General features: G+C 36.4%; 1 protein-coding gene across 5 annotated transcripts in view; it reads right to left on the reverse strand.

The window, feature by feature from the left end:
• UBR5 (ubiquitin protein ligase E3 component n-recognin 5) overlaps positions 1–21,719 on the reverse strand; it is a 142,054-nt gene that overhangs the window by 89,531 nt on the left and 30,804 nt on the right. For 4 of the 5 annotated variants that reach the window (XM_061172195.1, XM_061172197.1, XM_061172196.1 and 1 more), the window contains exons 2-7: positions 13,568–13,612; positions 13,116–13,197; positions 12,568–12,644; positions 11,709–11,828; positions 439–628; positions 82–241 (exon numbers count right to left, since the gene is read on the reverse strand). In XM_061172195.1, the coding sequence (XP_061028178.1) occupies positions 82–241; positions 439–628; positions 11,709–11,828; positions 12,568–12,644; positions 13,116–13,197; positions 13,568–13,612 (674 nt within the window). The remainder of the gene's footprint in view (positions 1–81; positions 242–438; positions 629–11,708; positions 11,829–12,567; positions 12,645–13,115; positions 13,198–13,567; positions 13,613–21,719) is intronic. The other variant, XM_061172198.1, reaches the window with a different exon arrangement.

Genomic DNA, 21,719 nt, shown 5'->3' on the forward strand with positions numbered 1-21,719 from the left:
TACTGCACTTTAAAATTCCATTCCCCAGTCAAAAAAAATCTCTCCCTTCAGATGAGAAAACCATGATGGTGATCCACCAACCTCCAGGCAAATAAGATTCACTGGCTGTATCATCCCCATCATCTCCATCTTCATCATCCCGGCTAAGTAAATTATTTACAGCAAGGTTTACATCAAGATTTGTTCGCTGAAGTTCTCGAATAATGACACTTCTGGATTTGCCTTGTAAAACGACTTGGGCCTGAAATAAAAAATAAAGAAGAGTGCTATGCTAAGTATCTTTTTCATAACTTCTTTATTAAAATCAGCTTTCTAGGATCAATACAGAAAACCAGTATTTCACAATTCATGATATAAATCATGACTACAGCCCGCTATATTTAGTTAAGCCTCACCCTGTCCTGCTGTCTTACGTTAAGTGTTCTACAAGATCCATACCTGTGAAATCAGCTCCTCTGGAATCACAGATGCTGGAATAACTGGCTGGGGTTGACTGCCCAAAAGCCCAGACCCTCGATCCCGTCCCGTTCGAATTACTCGAGTCTGTCGGCGAGAATCTCGAGCTCCAGCTGACGACCTACCAGAGGATCCTCCTCCACTTCCACCCACTCCAGAACTCCAGCGACTTCTAAATATTGGAGAATTTAAAGAAACAGCACTTTAAACAATCATTCAGAAAGATCGCTTTGGGTCTCATTTTCATTATCTTAGAATATGATAAAGCTATTTTTCTAATTGACATAATATGCTATAGTAGTATTTTGACAGAATAGAACTGAACTTTAAAATAACACTTCCAATTTTTTTAAATGCTGAAGTATAAACTCACTTTTTAGAAAGATATATAGCACCCTTTTGCATCTTTTAAAACAATTTTTAAAAGAACCACATACCAAGCATTTCTAGTCACAGCTCTAAAGTGAGTTACAGAATACATCTCACCTTTGCGTGAAAGACCTATCAGACATAACTACTAACAGTCTGCAGCACAAAAAGTAAAATTCAGAGTTTAAAGTTTAAAGACACAAATAAATGGAAAGACACCCGTGCCCATGGGTTGGAAGATTTAATATTGTTAAGATGTCCATATTGCTCAAAGCAATCTACAGATTCATCAAAATCCCTATCAAAATCCCAATGGATTTTGTCCCTCAAAGGACACAATCAACAGAGTAAGGAAGCAACCTATAGAATGGAAGAAAATATTTGCAAATCATATATCTAATGAGAGGTTAATATCCAGAATATATAAAGAGCTCCAACACTCAACAACAAAAAAAATCAAATAACCTGATTAAAAAATGGGAAAGAATGCGAATAGACATTTCTCCAAAGATAAAACACAAATGGCCAAGTAAGCATATGAAAAGATGTTCAACATCACTAATCATGAGAGAAATGCAAATCAAAACCACAATCACCTATCACCTCACGCCCATCAGAATGGCTACCATGAAAAAAAAAAAGAGAGAAAATTACAAGTGCTGGCAAGGATGTATAGAAACTGTAACCCTAGTGCACTGTAGGCAGGACTGTAAAATAGTGCAGTGCTATGAAAAACAGTATGAAGTTTCCTAAAAAATTAAAAATAGAACCACTATATATGACTCAGCAGTTATAATTCTAGGTATATATCCAAAAGAATTGAAAACAGAGTCTCGAAGAGATATTTGTATACCCATGTTCATAGCAGCACTATGCGTAAGAGCTGCGTGGTACAACGTTGATTGTTCTCAATTAATGTCTCCATTTGATCGCTATCAACGTCAACTGGTCTACTCAACCGTGGAGCACCATCATCCAGAGAGAAATCTCCAGCACGGAACTTCGCAAACCACTTTTGACACGTTCGATCAGTCACAGCACCTTCCCCATACACTGCACAATTTTTTTTAGTGTTTCAGTTGTGTTTTTTTACCTTTCTTGAAATAATAAAGCATAATATGCCGAAAATGTTGTTTTTCTTCCATCTTCAATGTTTTTTTAAATGCACGCTGATATGACAGCTGTCACAATACAATCTAACAAAATTGTTTCAGATGAAGTTAAAGACAACTAAGCGCCACTAGAGCCATCTTACGGGAAAACCGAACGAACCTTTTGGCCAACCCAATACAACACAGATGAACCTTGAAGATATTATGCTAAGTGAAATAAGTCAATCACAAGAAGACAAATACTGTATGATTACAAATATAAAAGGTACCTAAAGTAGTCAAATTCATAGAAACAGAAAGTAGAATGGTGGCTGTCAGATGGTAGGGAGAGGGGTAAAGGGAGCTGCTTATTGGATATAAAGTTTCAGTTTTACAAGATGAAAAAGTTATAATAGATTTCTTTCACAACAATATAAATATACTTAACACTACTGAGATGTGCAGTTATAACCGTAAAGATAGTAAATTTTGTTGTGTTTTTAAACACGATTTTAAAAATATAAAGTCACGTGTTATCAAAGAAAGCAGTATTCTACAAAACAGACAAGTTTTCTTTTCAACTTACATGCTTTGTGACAATTATGCAACAGAAAATAATATAGGATCAATGAAACATACAGATATTCAAATCAAACATTAAATCAGCACTTCTACTTCATGGTTTCCTGTAAGTTGTCAAAATTAAATCAGGTGGAACCACTCTTTTGGAAGTTTTTAACAGTCAAAAGCTAAATATATTATTTCAACTTGAAAACAGGAGGAACCACACTAAAGAGTCTTAAAAAGATATAATTAGGGTAACTATATGTCCCAGTTTGCCTGAGACAATGCCAGAGTAAGCCTATACTGTCTGAGCCTATTATTAATTTCACTCCAAAATGCCCCTGTTTGGACATTATATGGCCAAAATAAATATAAGTAATGACTCAATATTTCTACCAAAAAATGCATATGATTTTCCCTCTAGGCAAATAATGCTGGAAACCTGATCAGATATATTATCCAAGTACACATCTATTCCTGGCAGACCTTACAGGTACCACAAACTCAAATCTCCATGAGAGGTAGATAGGTTACTTATTTCTAAGTAAAATCAAGATGACAGGGAAGAGTGGAGAATACCTGCGTATCCAGAACATTCAAATTCTTTCCTTTAAGCCAATTTGCAATCTCTGCTACACAAACCCTCACCTGAGGTTAGTTGAAAGACAAAGGTCAAAATATCTCTGGCTTGCCCATTCATTAACCTGACCGTTACCATGGAGAATACCACGTTTTCCCACTCGCACCCACAGTGCAGGATTTCTTCTATCAGAATCCAAACAATCTACCAGCCTACGAGCCTCAACTGCTCCTGAACATTCCTCTAACCAGCTTGCTATCCAGAGAAAGGGCAATGTGTTAGACTAAGTATACATTAATAGAGGTTTATTAGTGGTCACAAAAGACAGTACCGGAATCCCCTTTTTATCTATAATTACAGTGAGTTATATAATTTTCAATACTAAACTCAAAAATAATGGAACAACCAGTTTCTTCTATCCATACTTTGCTCATCAAATTAATCCTACAATTTGACCCCATTATACAATACTCAAGGTACACAAAGTGACTCCAGTCAACTGAGAAAATCACAGAGTATGGAATTAATCCACAGCTTGCAACCTTAAAGCCCATGGGTCAAGTCTGGTCCATATACTTGATTGGCTGGTTAAAAAAATGTACAGCATCAAAAACAAGAAAAGTCTGAGAAACTGTCACAGTCAAGAGGAGCCTAAGGAAAAATGATGACTAATTGTACTGCGGTATCCTGGATGAGATCTTGGAACAGAAAAAGGACCTTAAGGAAAAAATAAGGGAATGTGAACAACCTACGGCCTTCAGTTGATGATAACGTATCAATATACATTAATTATAAAAAATGTACCATTCTAATGTTACATGTTAATAGTGAAAACTGGGTATGGAGTATACAAGAATTGTCAGTACTATCTTTGTAACTTTTCTGTAATCTAAAGCTGTTCAAAAATACAAAGTTTGTTTTAAAGAATATGCACATGCATAGAGACACACACACACACACACACACTAGATTGGTATGTGTGTGCCTGTGTATACATGTATATTTATTTCCATGGAAATATTAATTCGTTCCAACATTTAAGTCAGGAGATTTCACATAGAAATTCAGATTTGTAGCTTTTCTTAAGATAAAAGGGGAGGGGGATAATGCAAGTTTGCATTTGGCAACAACGGCCCTGCTGTATTGTATTTCTCCTATGGTAACATCAGCTGATCAGTTGCCTCCTTTAAAAATGGGGCATCCACTTACTTTGTCGAAGCCCTACAACCTACTATCTTACCACCTTTTTTGACTGGGGCCAGCTTCAGCTGTTTACAATTACAATGGCCTGCTTGGCCTTTACCTTTCAAACCCTGTACTATTAGCTCAAATTAAACTCCAAAGGAAATATGGTAGCTCAAACCAATGAAAAGCAGCTCATACCTATCATCTATTATGGCCAGTGATAACAAACAACGGAATAAAGAGACTTTTGATACTAATATTTCCATTTTAAACATCCTATTAAACATAAACTTTTTTAAAAAAAATATTTATTTATTTTTGGCTATGTTGGGTCTTCGTTGCTGCACGCGGGCTTTCTCTAGTTGCGGTGAGCGGGGGGTTACTCTTCGTTGTGGTGCACGGGCTTCTCATTGCGGTGGCTTCTCTTGTTGCGGAGCACGGGCTCCAGGCGCTTGGGCTTCAGTAGTTGTGGCACTGAATCATTAAATCACTCACTTCAGCAGTCCGGCTTAGTTGCTCCGCGGCATGTGGGATCTCCCCAGACCAGGGATCGAATCCGTGTCCCCTGCATTGGCAGGCGGATTCTTAACCACTGCGCCACCAGGGAAGTCCAACACAAACTCTCTTTTTTTCTCTAAATAAAGTTGGTGTTCTTGCCCTTAACCTGGTCTGAAATAAGTTTAACAAAAATATCCAGGAGATTTTTAAAATATCTCCCAGGATAAATTTCAGTAATTATGAACGGGGAAAAGACAGCAGCTAGAAATCCATAGCACGTAAACCTGCCAATTTAGTGAAAACACCAAAGGGAAAAATATTCAAAGTCCCAGAAATTTTGACTGCTATGTACTCCTAAGAATGATCAGTTATAATAAATGATCAATTCTCAATTATCCATGCTGATGGAAAAGAAAAACAGTACCAGTCATCCCAAAATCTTTCAAATGCAGCTCTCAAATACAGAGACCACTTGCTCCCTAATTCACAACACTTCTCTGAACCCAAAGGGAGCAAGCCAGGACTCCGAAGGTAAGGGGTTGGGGACCAAGGTCTGGGGGGATAGTCTCTTTCACATATGACTGCATTTGGTAAATTTGCAGATAAAAATCCCCTCTGGGGACTCAAGATTTGTCTGTTCTAGAGTCTCTTTTACATATAGTAAATTGCAAGCTTCTTTAAAAGTTTATTGTAATCAATACAAATAGGGGGGAAAAAACTATACAACTCAAAAAAATTTTTTTATGAAGGATAATCTTTTTGACTCTAAAGTTTCTTAATTTACAGAATAACGGATCACAATTTCACCATCAACAAACTGAGAAAAATTTCAGAGAGGCCAAGAGAAACAATCAGCCTTTAATAAGTGCTTACATTTTGTGGACATCTGCAAGACCAAATAAAGGTAAACATATGGCTTAGCCAATGGGACACTGTGACATTTTTCAAAATTGCAATTCAGGAACCCAATGCTAAAGAAAGCTTACACAGAGTCTGCTGTAGGGGGTGGGGGGAGGGGGGAGGGAAACAGAAATACATGAGTCAAACAGGAGTGCAAGCCAGGGTGAGTAAGGGGGACTCAAATTTTAATGATTCTCTCTGCACTTTAAAGTCTTAAAGTTAGCCCCAACCTTCTTTGGAGTAGGTCTACTGAGGTTTTATTCAAGCTCAAATGTACTACTTTATTATTATATTTGTTGCATATGTTATTAGCAAAGTCATAAAATTCCACTACTCTCTTTCAGTCATTCTGTCATGCAGTCTATTATAATTGGTTATACCCAAGTTTTATTTATAAAGAGAAGAGGATTTAAATCTAGGACAATTTGAGCGACATAAACAGCAATGGATTATAAACCATAAAATAAAACAAATATACGAGACCATAATGATATAAATAACTCAACAGAAACGGACATAAGTGGGCAAAGAGGGAAAGTTCTTCCTTTACAGTCGAATTTCAGTTAATGAGTACAAAAGAAATAATGAAAAAAGTTTTTAAAAATCACTACTTGGGGAGTTGCCTGGTGGTCCAGCAGTTAGGATTCAGCGCTTTCACTGCCATGGCCTGGGTTCAATCCCTGGTCAGGCAGCTGAGATCCCACAAGCCACGCAGCATGGCCAAAAACAAAACAAAAAAATCACTACTTGGCCAACACCACAGTAACAACTAAAGCAAAAAATCATCAATGGATGGTAAAATTAATGAGCAAAAGTACGATGGAAAACAGGATATTTACATAGTCATGAAGTATCTCTCCACAAAATACATACGAATTACAAAGGGGAAAATAGTAACTTTATAGTTGAGAAGCCTGGCAAACACCACCTTAACTAAGTGATCAGAGGTATAACCATCACCAGGGATGAGACATGTCAGTATCATGTGTCTCCTGATATGATGCACTGAGAAGGGCACATCATCACTTGTGGTATTCCTGCCAGAAATGCATCACCTGCAATACCAATCAAAATCCCAGCAAGTTTTTTTGTGGGTATCAACAAACTGATTCTAAAATTTATAGGGAGAGGCAAAAGACCTAGAATAGCCAATACAATACTGAAGAAGAACAAAGTTCTTTTGACTAACTGACACTACCCAACTTCAAGACTTAACTGTAAAGCAACAGTAATCAAGACAGCGTGCTATTGGAGAAAAAAAAATGGACAAATAGATCAGCGGAATAGTAAAAAGAGTCCAGAAATAGACCCCCCATAGAGTCAACTGATCTTTGACAAAGGAGCAAAGGCAACATAAAGAAGCAAAGACGGCTGATTCAACAAATGGTGCTGGAACAACTGGACATCCACATGGAAAAAAGACACAGACCTTCACAAAAATTAACTGAATACAGATCACCGACCTAAATGTAAAATGCAAAACTATGAAACTCCTAGAAGATAACACAGAAGAAAATCTGTACGACCTTGGGTTTGGCAATGACTTTTTAGATAGGATACCAAAGGCACAATGAAAGAAATAACTGATAAGCTGGACTTCATTAAAATGAAAAACTTTGGCTCTGTAAAAGACACTGTCAAGATAATGAAAAGACAAGCCACAGACTGGGAGAAAATATCTGCGGGCGACATATCTGATGAAGAAGGCTTCTCCAAAATATACAAACAACCTGATGGAAAAATGGGCCAAAGACCTTAAAAGGCACCTCACCAGAGAAGATGTACAGCTGGTAAATAAGCATATAAAAAGATACTTCACGTCATATGTCATCAGGCAAATGCAAATTTAAAAAACAAGATACCACTACACACCTATTAGAATGACCAAAATCCAGAACAATGACAACACCAAAGGGTGGTAAGGATATGGGGCAAGAAAAACTCTCACTCACTGCTGGTGGGAATGCAAAATGGTGCAGCCACTTTAGAAAACAGCTCAGCAGTTTCTTACAAAACTAAACATATTCTTAACCATATGATCCAGCAATCGTGTTCCTTGGTATTTAACCCAAAAGAGATGAAAACTTACGTCCACACAAAAACCAGGACACAGCTTTATTCATAATTGCCAAAACTTGGAAGCAACCAAGATGTCCTTCAGCAGGTGAATGTGTAAATAAACTGTGGTACATCTACACAATGAAATATTATTCAGCACTAAAAAGAAATGAGTTATCAAGCCATGAAAAGACATGGAGGAACCTTAAATGCATACCACTGTACTAAGTGAAAGAAGTCAAGCTGGAAAGGCTACATACTGTATGAATCCAACTATATGACATTCTGGAAAAGACAAAACTATGAAGATGGTAAAAAGATCAGTGGATTTTTTTTTTAATTTATTTATTATTTATTTATTTATTATTTATTTATGGCTGTGTTGGGTCTTCGTTTCTGTGCGAGGGCTTTCTCTAGTTGCGGCAAGCGGGGGCCACTCTTCATCGCGATGCGCGGGCCTCTCACTATCGTGGCCTCTCTTTGCGGAGCACAGGCTCCAGACGCGCAGGCTCAGTAGTTGTGGCTCACGGGCCTAATTGCTCCGCGGCATGTGGGATCTTCCCAGACCAGGGCTCGAACCCGTGTCCCCTGCATTGGCAGGCAGATTCTCAACCACTGCGCCACCAGGGAAGCCCAAGATCAGTGGATTTTTAGGACAGTGAAACTACTTGACATGATACTATAATGGAAGATGCATGTCATTATAAACTTATCCAAACCCACAGAACATACAACACCTAGAGTGAACTTTAATGTAAACTATGGACTGTGGGTGATGATGTGTCAATGAAGGTTCATCAATTGTAACAAATGGACCACTCTGGCGGGGTGGGGGGGTAGTATTGATAACAAGGGAGGCTGTACATGTGTGGAGACAGGGAGCCTATGTAAAATCCCTGAACCACCTTCTCATTTTTGCTGTGAACCTGAAAACTGCTCTTAAAAAATAAAGACTTTTAAAAAAATGCATCACCTGGGTTTAATCGTGAGGAAATAATAGACAAATTCAAACATTCCACAAAATAACCAGTCAGTTTTCAAACTCATCAGGGTCTAGAAAGATAAAGATTGAGAAACTGTCCCAGATTGGAGGAAACTACAGAAGCATGACAATAAATGCAACATGGGATCCTGGACTGAATCCTGGAGCAGAGAAATGGTACACATGGGACAGGTGGTGAAATCTTTATAAACTCTGTAGATTAAGCACTGATCAGTGTTAATTTCCTGGTTTTGATAACTGGACTATGGTTATGTAAAATGTTAAGATTTGGGGAAGTTGGGTGACATTTTGCAACTTTTTAAAGTCAGATTATTTCAAAATGAAATGTTAAATTTAAAAATAAATAAAGAATACAGGATTAGGAATAAATGCCACTACATAAATGTATAAACTAAATAAGGGAATCAGCAAACTTTTCCTGTAGAGAGCAGAAGAGTAAATCACTTATTTATTAGGCTTTGTAGGCTAATCAGTCTTAGTCATGACAACTCATTTCTACCATCTTAGCACAAAAGCAATCACAGACAGTAAATAAAACATCAAGCACGGCCGTATCTCAGTAAAAATAGGAGGTGCCGGATTTAGCCTGTAGGCTGTAATCTGACAACTCCTCAACTAAAAAAAGAACTAAATTTTAATCTCTAAACAGGTAAAGTTTCACATAGTATGATACATAAGTTATTCTTTCTTAAATAAACATAAACAAACTTTTTGCAGATTTATCAAATAAAATGAAAATTCCATTTGTTATTACATATTATTTTCAGAATTCTTTATCATACACTGTTGTTATGTTATGTGCGTGCATAGAACCATTAAAAGGACATACTTAACATTTTAATAAACACCAGAGCTATGTTTCCAATGAACAGTTCTAGCACAGAATGAGCTAAAGGATGCACTCAACTAAATGACCTCCCTCTGACCTCAAGTTAAATTTAGTTCGGCATAAAAACAAAAAAGAGAAAATAAGTACCTTGGGATCTCAATTTTTAAATGTAACTTTACCTAGAAATTCAGTCAAAATAAAATGTTTAAAAACCATCTTCTCCTTAATTATATTTTCAAACAATTTAATTTGCTTCTAGTTATATTTCTCTGATCAGCCTTTGAACACATATGCTGACTTGACTGATTTGGCATTTGTCTAACCATTAAATGAGTAATTTCAGAATATTTGGCTATTCAAAAATCAAGGTATAAAATGAATAAAATCATCTGGCTTGGAATCTGTATATGATTCCTTTAGTTGACAGCATATCAACTTTAGATAAAATGGAAGAAGAGTTGAGTATCTAGTTTAAAAAGTAAAAATTTTACGAATAATTTTAAAAGTAAAAATAAGGTGCAAAGTTCCAGTTATAAAATAAATAAGTCATGGAGATATAATGTGACTATAGTTAGTAACACTGTACTGCATATTTGAAAGTTGATAAGAGAGTAGCTCGTAAACGTCCTCATCACAAGAAAAAAAATTTGTAACTATATATGGTGATGAATGTTAACTAAATTTATTGTGGGGATCATTTCACAATACATTTGACCCTTGAACGACACAGACTGAACTGTGTGGATCCACTTATATGTGAATTTTTTTCAATAAATATATTGGAAAAATTTTTGGAGATTTGCAGTGATTTGAAAAAGCTCACAGACGAATCATGTAGCCTGGAAATATCAAAAAAAATTAAGAAAAAGTTAGGTAGGTCATGAATGCATAAAATATTTGTAGATACTAGCCTATGCTTACATAGGCATAAGGTGAGTGATATTTAATATAAAATTAACAATGTGTTAGTTTTCTTACTGTTTTACCCCTTTGCTTTCATAGAATTACATTACCATACATAATGCTTCTCTCTCTCTTAATTGGAGAAACTGCATATCAGCCTATCATCACAGGTAAGCGTGTTTTTTTTTAATGTAACAATGTTTCTAATACTATATGATGAATATGACTGTAATACTATATGCCATAAAATTTTTATACCAATTCATTCATTAGTGTATAGGTTAGGCTACCATGAGGTAATCATACTGCTGCTGCTTTGTTACCAATTCATGAATCACTATACCTGTAAATAAATATGAATTTTTCACATTATCTCTTCCTTTTTGATGTCTAGTGTTAGTAATACATATAACATCTAGAGTTTTGCATCAGATAGGACAATACTGTCATAGGTAATGACAGACAATTCATCTTATAAACAGATGATGTAAACTTACGGTATCAATAAGTACAGTACTGTTTATATATTTTCTCTTCAGGATTTTCTTAATAACATTTTGTTTTCTCTAGCTTACTTTATTATAAGAATACAATACATAATACATATAACATACAAAATATGTATTAATCAACTGTTTACGTTAATGTAAGGCTTCCAGTCAACAGGAGGCTATTAGTAGTTAAGTTTTGAGGGAGTCAAAAGTTACAAGTGGATTTTTGACTGTGCAGGAGGTCAGTACCCCTAACCCCTAGATTGTTCAAGGGTCACCCGTATATACAAATACTGAATCGTTACGTTGTACACTTGAAACTAATATAATGTTATGTGTCAAGTATACCACAATAATGTTTTTAAAGTAAAAACTTCATTAAAGGCTGTAAAATTCAGTTACATAATCGTTTCAAGCCTCACTAAATTCATTCAGAAAGAACTACCGTATTTGGACACTAGAAAGAAAGAAATGTTAGATTTTTTTTTACCCAAGAATTAGTCACAAATAAGACCAAAGATAGTATCACTGAAAATTTTTAAATAACATAAATGACACGATAAATGCATGCAGCCATTATACATTTTTAGAAGGACAAAAACCTAGGTTAACTGTGATCAGCCTATGTGGGGTGTTTTGTATCATGGTGGCTCACCATGCGCAACAGGAGCCCCTGCTGAGAGCTCAGGAGTTCCCTCACTCCATCGCTGGCTAACATGAAATGAGCACTCACAGAGCAACAACCCAGACCAGTGGATGCCATCTTCTGACCACAACTTACCCCAGGGTGTTGCCTGCCAGCCTGCCCAGAGTCTCGGAACCTGAGAGAAACCACGGGGAGTCGCTTGTCCTACCAGGCCTCGATGTCCTCCCTGCCCCCGAATTGCTATTCAACTTTGACCTGGGAAAAAATCAAAAGGTAGAAAAGTCACAGAACAGTCCCAAAATCCCTAGGAACAAGCCTGGAATTCCAGGCCTTACTACTCTGGGACTTACTGTGGTAAAATATCAGCCTAACAATTCTCTGACTACTGTTACTCAAATGGATAGTTCAGATCAAAGAGCAAACCTAACAATTTCTAGCTTCATAACAATCCAGTTCCTGTTTGAAATTGTTTTCACAGTTTAACTGCAAATGAATTGTTCCTTAGATTTTTTAAAGTAATCATATTTTCCTTAGAAGCAGTCAACTGTAAGTCATCATACGTTATCTAGCAACCTTTTTTATATGACGTCACTTATAAAGGCCAAAATTTTAAAGACTCCGTCATTTTCAAATTGAGCTACTTGATTTGGGAATATTAAAAGGGAAAACACATGATCCGAAAAGTCAGTTCACTCAAAGAGCAGATCTGTCTTGGGCCCTACCACATACACATCATTCTTCTGGTAACCTATTTCTGTTAAGTGATCATTGACTCCTCTGCTACTTTTAATGCAAATATTTTAGCTATAAATCACTGCTTGCATAAAAATTAAAATCAAACTACAAAGTAACCATTTCACTCTATTTTAAGCATCTCCTTTTCTACAATGCTTTTTTTTTTTTAATTTGAGGGTTCCCAAAATCAAAACACAGGTGTAATATAATACCTTTAAGAGCTAAGTATTTATTAAATGGAAAAGACATAATGTCTTACCCATCATTATTGTCAGGTTTACCCAATTCCAATCGGTCTGGCTGTACTGAAAAACCGATCCTGCAAACTCTACCATCCTAGAAGCAAAGAAAATAGAAGAAACTTCCAAAGTAAAAATGTGTATTAAAACTTGAATTTATTCAACGAACAAATTATGTACCTATCACTGTCAATTCAGAAGGCAACAAATAAGCTCCCTTCTAGAAGGCACTCACACCTGAGCTGGGGAAGTATGGTCTGTATACATTATCATAAAACCAGTAAAAATAATTTAAAATATCTCAATCTAACAGAATTCAGAGTAAGGAAATGACTAGATATCAGGAACTTCTCCATTCTCTTACTAACTAGTTTCAACCTCTAGTAAATCATTTGAGCCTTCTCCGGGCCAGGGGATTTATACAATAAGGAAATGGAACTGGGTGGTCTCTGGAAGAACTACTGCAAGAAACTGCTGTTTTCCACGGTTGAAAAGGGAGACACATGATGATGCACAGCTGTATTTTAACATCCATTTTCATTTCTCAACCGTAGAGTAAACGGTTTACCTCAAGAAGAAAGGCAGCATGATTTGGGCCCACCACACACTGTTTAATGGTAGCCTGTTCCAACACATTCAAAGGGGGATGGCTGGGAAATAAAGAAAAGTATGCAAACAAAATTATTTTTTAAATGGCAAATGCATCCTAGGGTTTTTTAGAAAATCCAATTAACAAAAGAAAAAAATTGCTAGTAGAGCTTGTTTTAAAAAACTAATATTTACATATTTTAAAGCAATAATTGAAAGAGATTATTATATCTACATAGTCATTATAGCTCTTTGGTATGGCAGAGTTTTTAAAAATCAGTATGAACACTAACTATAATTCAAATGAACGCAACCCATAAAAATTTGATAGTTAGATTAAAATTTTCTTAATAGCTGCTGCCTAAATATGAGTACTTTTTCCTAATTAAAATCATTCTTTTCAGGAAATGTAAAATATCTTAAATCTCTTACCTATTTAAATTATATTTGTTCAGTTTCTCTGAAACTTCCCGTAACCTTTAAAAACAAAACAAAACATAAATAAACCACATGTACAAAGCCTTTGTAAACAAAACAGTTCTGATTTGGTAACCTCTAACAGTAGCATACAAAAATTTTACTAAGCAAGAATGTTTTTTTATTATCTTTGATTTCTGTCCCAAAAAAGATCACAAGTCAACCCTGCAGTTGCCTTCCCTCACCACCTCATTTGCAACTTCAGTCATCATCATCTTAGTATTTTACAGATGAGGAAACTGAAGCTTCTAGAGTTTATTTAAAAAACCGGCAGTAGAACTGGTACTCGAACCAACGCCCAATGGAAAGCCAGTTTTTAAACACTGTACTACATATGCCAAGAGACTCTTGAATGTCCATGTACATGATGAAATGAAAATATCTGGGAAGCACATATCTATTAAGAATTTAATATAAAGAGGCAGAAACAATGCAAAAGCCAAATTGACTTAAGGTGAGAATAGTCTCAAAAGTTCTTGAAGGACCTTGTGACACATAATTGTATAAATTAAAACCTTAGTGCCCATATCTATAAAATAAGGATAACACCTCACATTTTTAAGAGTATTGAATATGCTTAGAAAAATCTCAAAGGGCTGTCTAACAGAAAGATATTAACTCATGTTATCTATTATGATTTTGCTGTTTCTCTCAAAGAAACAGTCTTGAATTAATATAAAATATTGTAATACTCATTTAAATTGGGCACTTTTGTCAACCTAAGGAAGCCATTTTATAATACAAAGATGTATTCAAATGTAGAGATTTTAAGAGTTCAATTCTATTAAATTACCAAAACAAATGTCTTTGAAAACTTTTCCAGAAATTATTCTCTTAAAAATAAACTGAGCATTTTAGGAACAACAGGGAAAAAAATTAGAACAGTAAATCAACAGGGAATTCCCTAAGTTTTGCTTTCTAGAGAGTGACAAAAATACATGAAATCAAATTTCAATCATTCGTCCTAACAGATGAAAGTGGTATACATACTCAAAATTAATCATGCCTTAAAGCCAGTTTAGGATTTAAAAGCTACCACCAATCATATAACATATGGCCAAATCTAATTATTTTGATAAAGAGGTCCTAATAGGAGCCAGTTGTCCTTCAATTTTACTTTATCCAGTAAAGTTCTAACCTCTGTTCAATGATGAGGAGTATCTTTCAAACACTAAAATACGTACAAGCAAATGTCCAACACTAAATCATATTTCTAAGCAAAAATAACTTTCAAATGATGCCTTAATTTGTCTACCAAGAAGTAAATACTCACTAGTGATTTTATTCTCACTCCCAAAGAATAACATCAGATCATGTGTGACTTGGCCCTCAATAAAATACATTTTCATTTTTCTAGCCTTTCATTAACAAAAATGTGTCTTCTTCAGTCCTGTAAAGTCAAGCTTTTTGACCAAATCCCAGTTTGCTCATTTATAAGGCACATATCTGTGTTTCAAGGCAAGATAAAACACCGTAAGAATAATGCACTGTGGAACTCATGAGCTCTGAGAGAAGGCTGACTAGAAAATGGGGAGAAGAAAATAGACTAGGAGGCTCCAAACTGAGAGGCTCCATTCTGGGCAATAACAACAGCCCTGAGAAGACCCGGAGCAGACGCAGGAGTTCTCATTCTCTTCAGCCCACACTGACTATGAGTAATTCATAAAACTCTTCACCAGACTACAGACTAGAGCCAGACTGTGAGAAAAGACTAAGAAAGGTTTGATTTCCCAAAAGCCATAGTAGTGACACTTCCGAAAGATACTTGTTCACCAGCATACAACTAAACCCATTCATTTCCATTCCTTTTTTCTTAGCCCAACACTGTCTCTAGCGTTTTCACAAAGAATACGGGGTGGGGGGGGGATAAAACTTGTCAAAGCCTTTTCAAAGCTGTACAATAACTGAGATTAAGAATTAAATGATGCTTTCATGGCTCCAAATACCATTCCAGGCAAATAATATCTATAAAACTAAAGTAAGGTTTGAGGATATCAAGATGCTAGAAAATAACAAGTCAAGAACTCAAAAGCAAACTTCAGGTTAGGAAGGGGACAGAGGAAATGTTTACTGACATCAAATTTTCTAATATTAAAAATCATGGTGGACTCCATCTGAAATGTACACCCATTTGTACTGGAAATAATACCCATTGGATAGCAGGAAATCTGGGGTTTACTCCCAGCTCATCTACTACCAACTGGGTTCATTTAAGCCCACTAGGTTTCCGGTCTCATCTATGTGAAGAAAGACTAATAGTCCTCTCTGGTTCTTTTCAGTCCTGAAATTGTTATGAATGTATGAAAAGCAAATATATCAATGGAAGATATTTATGTAATGTTTATATGGAAATAGCACTTACTGTCATATTCAATTTCATCGTACCCATCTGAAACTTTCATACACAAATTAATTTTACATGGACACTTAGAGTATTTCCCCAAATATCAAATTTGTTTAATTTCTTAAATTCAATCCGCAAAATTTACAGAAAATGTATCATTTTTCCAAATCTCAAGATAGTTATCATGACTAAATTGGCCCCATACACATTAGTTTACATGGATCCCAGATAACAGTAACAAAGAAACCTTCAAGCAAAGGGAAAAAAAAAAAAGGTACTTACTATAAAATAAGGAGTACTTTGTTCCCCTTTACATTATAGAGTCTTCAGCAGACTTGTAAATCCCAGAACCGCAGGCCACTGATCATATTCATTTAAATTTACTGAGTTACTAAATGTCTCTACAAAAGTATTAGGCACTCACCTAATTTAAAGGATCTTCCTCCAAAAGCTTACAATGCTTCAAGTTATTAACTATATTTCCTCTCACAGCGATATTAACAAAAGTTTTCCCTGTTTTTAAAGTAAAATGTAAACCACCCTACAGCTCACCAAATTCCATTTCAGAATAAATCTTTACATGTGATTGAGAAGGAAAACAATTTTAAGAACACAGCATAACATTACAAAATAACCTAACTCAGCATTTAATCTCATTTCAGAGCCAGGCAGGAAAGCCTTCGTGAGGTGGCTATTAACACACAATGGATAGGTAAGCAGTGAGCTTCTGACAATCCTTAGTACTCCTACACCAAAGATTTATTCTATATTCTGATTCAATAACCTATTTTATTCCTTCAAATTTATAGACATTTTACAGATCGAGAGGCTGGAATTTTTTTTGAGCACCAAGGTAAGGTAACAGCAAACTGATGTTAATAGAGAAATCAGTATAACAGTACTTGCCAGAGGGTAACGTATTTCATAGCTGCCCTTGAAATTCCCTACAATTTCAGTCTCATTTCCCCCAAATTTGACATTATAATTTCACAGATTAGTCATCTTTTGATGACCCTCAATTGACAGTAGCACTTAACGCAGGTTCTTCAGTTTTACAATTCCCTGCCCTAATCCTAAATCCCCTGCCATCTGTTCAGACACACACACCCCTAAAATGAAACCTGTTAGATTCCTAGCTAAATTTCTAAAAGTAAAAAGTTTAGGTATATCTGGATTCCTAAAAGGCTCCAAGTCTCCAGGACATAAAGATATTCCTGACAGCCCACCTTCTACAAGATGATCCTTTTGCTATCCCTGGAACTGTAAGATCAGGCATACTCACCCACGTTTCACGTGTATCAGTACTCACTTTAATGGTAGAAAGTGGCATAATCTGCCCCCAGTACATTTCCTCCAGGAACATTATTATTATTTCAGGCCCAGCTCAAATGCTACCTCCTCCATGTACTTTTCTGGTAGCTCTGATTTTCTTCCTACATAAATCTACAGCTTCTCCCTCACAAAGGACCTTTACTGTCTACTTGACATTCTACGGTCATTTGTGTTTCAATCTGAACTAGCTTCAGACTTTAAGCAAAGAAGAGATAAAACTTACCAAGTATTTCCCCACTCTTCCACTTCTTTAGATAACAGTTCCAACAGTGAAAAATGTACAATAACACTTGTTACATTTCAGAGACAGAAAAGATTCCTGACCTTAAACTCAACAAAACTACTCCTTAGGTCTTCCACCTCAAATTGAAGTTTAGAACAAGCAAGAAAAGTGTGAATATACAGATTTCTTTTAGGATAGTCGCCCATATAAATCTTATAAGCAGACTAGTTAACACAGCGAAAACATTTAATAACTCACCACTCACCAATAATCATATTAGCAAACTACCTTTAAAGTGACCTCACTCTACTCTCTAGATAACCATCCGTGGAATAAAACTGTTACAGATCCATTTTGGAGTACAGGGCTTAATAATCCAAAGAAACAACAGCCAGTCACTGAAAGGTTACCTACAACACTAATTCACAGACTCCCGCAGAAAATGTCTTAAAGATCACCTCTTGTCATCCATGTCAGAGAAGGCAGGTATTGCCAAAATGCAAATGTACCCAGATTTCCTTCTTGCAGAAGAAGAAATACTGTAGGAATATTTCTGGCATTTCTCCAAAAGCAAACTATCTAAAACTTAAAACTGAAGAAGCAATCAAAGGGCACTTTTTTTTCCCCCTCTTGGAGCAAAGACTATGTTATTAAATAGATGGCAGAGAGAGGCGCCAAAACCACCTCCAACCACAGAACATTGTCTTCCCACTATATCGTCCATGCACGTTCCTGAGTATAGGGAGTCCGTCCACAACACTGTTCTTTTATACAAACTACTGCACCACACTATATATATTGCCCCCTCTGAAATCATTCCTAGCATGCCAACTATCCACATCATCAACAATAACAATAAATTCAAGCTATCACATGATGGTCCTGCCTGGCAGCCACTGTAATGTGAGAAAAGGATGTACTTTGGGCAAAGTTGCAGAGGGCATTCTGAGATGGTCATTTACTTGTGCCAGGCACATTCCCACCCCCACCAGCAAACTGAAGGCCTGAAGCTAGCTTATTCAATCCACTACAGTGGGCATCCCAACCCCAAATCCCTTTTCGCACAGTCCTGGAGCAAGCCACCTAAGATATGCTCAAAGTGGAGGCCCTTGAGGGCGTCTTGGGTGTAAAATGGAAGAAGTCAACTGAGTCTCCTCCTCATGCTGCACTGTGGATTTGTTTATGTGTGGACGAGATAAAGGCTTTCAGCCCACCTACCCACTCTGTGTTGTGACTTAAAATATTAGCAGCTACCTTGACCCATCGGTCTGAGGATGGCTGGGAAGAGCCTAGAGGGATTAGGGTTGCCTTGCCCCAAACAAGAAGCACCAGCAGATTAGGGGTGATTCCCTTCATCTGTGTGATTATGAAAGACTCTCACTGTAGGTCTGAAATTTAACTTCAAGACATTCAATTTTCAGATACAGTTTTAAAAATCCATTTTGTACTGCTTCTATGTGAATTTAACCCTTATCATGGGTTCCCAACTTCAGGATTTCTCAGGAATCGGGGATGGGGGGAGGGTGGCTAATGAGAGAAGCAATATAGTTATTTAGACAACACACCCAGAGAAGAAAAAAATCACTCCACCAAAACTCAACAAGTGATGGTTTCTAAAAGGTTGGTTAGAATGGAGCATCTGAAACCCTATTAATGAACTCTTAATACTGTTAATACTAAAACCCACTGGTCTGTCTTGCACTCTGAATAAATTTACCCATGCACGATTCTCTTTAGATGTAAAATGGTACAGCAATGTAGCATAACATAGCATAAAGCATATGAAAATTTTAATCCTGCCTTCCTGATAGTATTAGTACCCATGAGGAACTAAATGTTTATCATTTCAATAGGGGAGGGGGAGGCAGTAGAGGCAAGGATCAGAAAGAACCTCTTTAAGATTTATATGCAAAAGCTATAGTCAATTACTAAAAGGGGTGAGGGGGGAGCCTTAAGGAGAAGTCACAAACTGCCAGCCTACAGATGTACACATGATACTGAATCACATGGCATTTTAAATTTTTAAAAGATTGTTAAAGATTCTTGGCCAACATGTAAAACTGGAAAATTTCAGACAGATTTTCAGATTTCTAGCTTCTCTTGAAAAATGAGATCTAGCAACCAAGCTTATATTGCCTAGTGGTGACTAGAGGTGCCCTTACCTGCCCAGCACCTGTAGGCATTTGAGTTTGAGACCACTGATACAGAAGATTATTCCTCCCACCCTCTAAAAAAGGATATTTCCTTGGTGAAGAGTAATCTGCTCAGTTTTATAATGCAAATCTCAGCTTGTAAGTTGATCCCTAATAAATCTTTGCTTAGACGTAAGTCTTAACCACATTTTATTTCTTTAAATTTGACTTGACAATTTCTCACTTTTTTGCCCACCCAAGAAAAAATGGTGCCAGGTAGCAAACATCTGACTTTACTTTTAAAAGACCCCAAGTCACACAATGATGGCTTTTGTAGAGGAAAAAACCCATCTGTCAGCTTCCCGAATAACCAGTTATAGGTAGGACTTATACATACTTTGTGCTATGGAGAGAACAAATACCAGTTTATAAAACGTGTTCTTTTTACCCTAAATAAATAATACAGGACATTCAGCTTCAAGATACATTCAAGACCAAAAAAAAGAGAAGTTTCTAAATAAATACTGTAAACTGAGAAAATGATACAAATTTTAAATGGGAAATTCTTTTAATTCTTCTCCTAAAATGGTTTTCAGTTGAAACTGCTCAGAGATTTCTATAAAACTAAGATGAGAAAATTCATGTTATAGAAACACTCTGCAACTATCATAGAGAAAAAGACATTATACTTACAAATAATTTCTTCCCTTAACACAGAAAATATTCTGGTTAGAAATTCCTATATAGTGCCAAAAATAACATCTTTCATAATAAAATGAAAAAGAGACCAAAATCCCAAACTACTGTGCCATTTGAAAGATAAACACATCTCTGAGAAACTAAATGCTGAACACAAGAAAATGAGTCATTTTCCTTTAAAGCAAAACCAACTGTGTTATTTTCAGTTCCATTCAAAACAGGAAAAGGAAAATACACATGCCAAATGGACAAGAAATTCAGTAGGAAAAGATAAAAGATATGGCCTTTATACATTAATTCTTCTTGGTAATTTCCTAAGTATTTCTGTCTCATCTAATTTCAATTGCTTAACAGTAAGACTATACATACGTACAAGACTCAAACTTGGTTAACTTGTGTGCTAACAGGGTGAGAAGACTTCCTTTAGTGCTCCTGTCCAAAAAGTGTAGCATCCAGCCAAAATTTCAAGAGAAAGGTCTTGGTTTTTCTTCACCCTTAGGCCATAGCCACATTCTGAATATCTGCAACATCATTCGTTAAAATATCTGCCAAACGCAGATAATGTATTCACAAATTGTTACAAACCCAATTTCAACTCTACCTACAAATCAGAGGTCTCATGAGATAACTGACACACTTTGTAATATAAATGCTACCATTTGGCAAGGTATTCAGTCCTTGAGATAGAACTCTAAACTGAAAATACCTGTGATGAAATCTGATTTTTCCATAAAACAAGACAATTAGGAGGTTAGGTTCCTGACCAAGGATCTTGATGCCATTAGATTCAGGAAAGCTTCTTTAAATGACAGATACTGGGATGGCTTCTTGTTGCCCTTTTAACATTGAAGCTGAAACGGCAGTTTTTACTGCCTCTGAAATGGTCATTTTACATTCCTGAGCTGCCATTCCATCTGCCCTGGGAGCCGCCCTGTAGTCCTGTGAGGGGCAGCACGGTGGAGTGGGAAAAGAATGGGCTGTGGTGTCAGACTAACAAACCTGGGTTCAATTCCATCCCTTCCATTAATTGGCTCTGTAACCTTGGGCAAGCTTACTTTAACCTCCCAGAGCTTGGAAGGTATCTTGGTCTGTTAAATGGAGATAAAACCACTTGTCTGGTAGGGCTGCTATAAGGATTAAAGGTAATTTTGTAATGTACCTTGGAAAGAGCCAAGCACTTAAACACTCAATAAATGGCAGCCATTAGCATTATTACTGAACTATATTTTTCATCTTTGGATAGCTTGCTCTATATACTGCTGCTTCAAATCTGCCAAGTTCTAGCTTGAACCGGTTGCCAAACTAAATAGGGCCCAATTTGAATCTGGAGGTCTTGTAGGAACCCGAGGAACCAGAGAATGACAGCTAAGTCTGGGA

The sequence above is a fragment of the Eubalaena glacialis genome, chromosome 17 (assembly GCF_028564815.1).
Source record: "Eubalaena glacialis isolate mEubGla1 chromosome 17, mEubGla1.1.hap2.+ XY, whole genome shotgun sequence".
NCBI classification, from domain to species: domain Eukaryota; kingdom Metazoa; phylum Chordata; class Mammalia; order Artiodactyla; family Balaenidae; genus Eubalaena; species Eubalaena glacialis.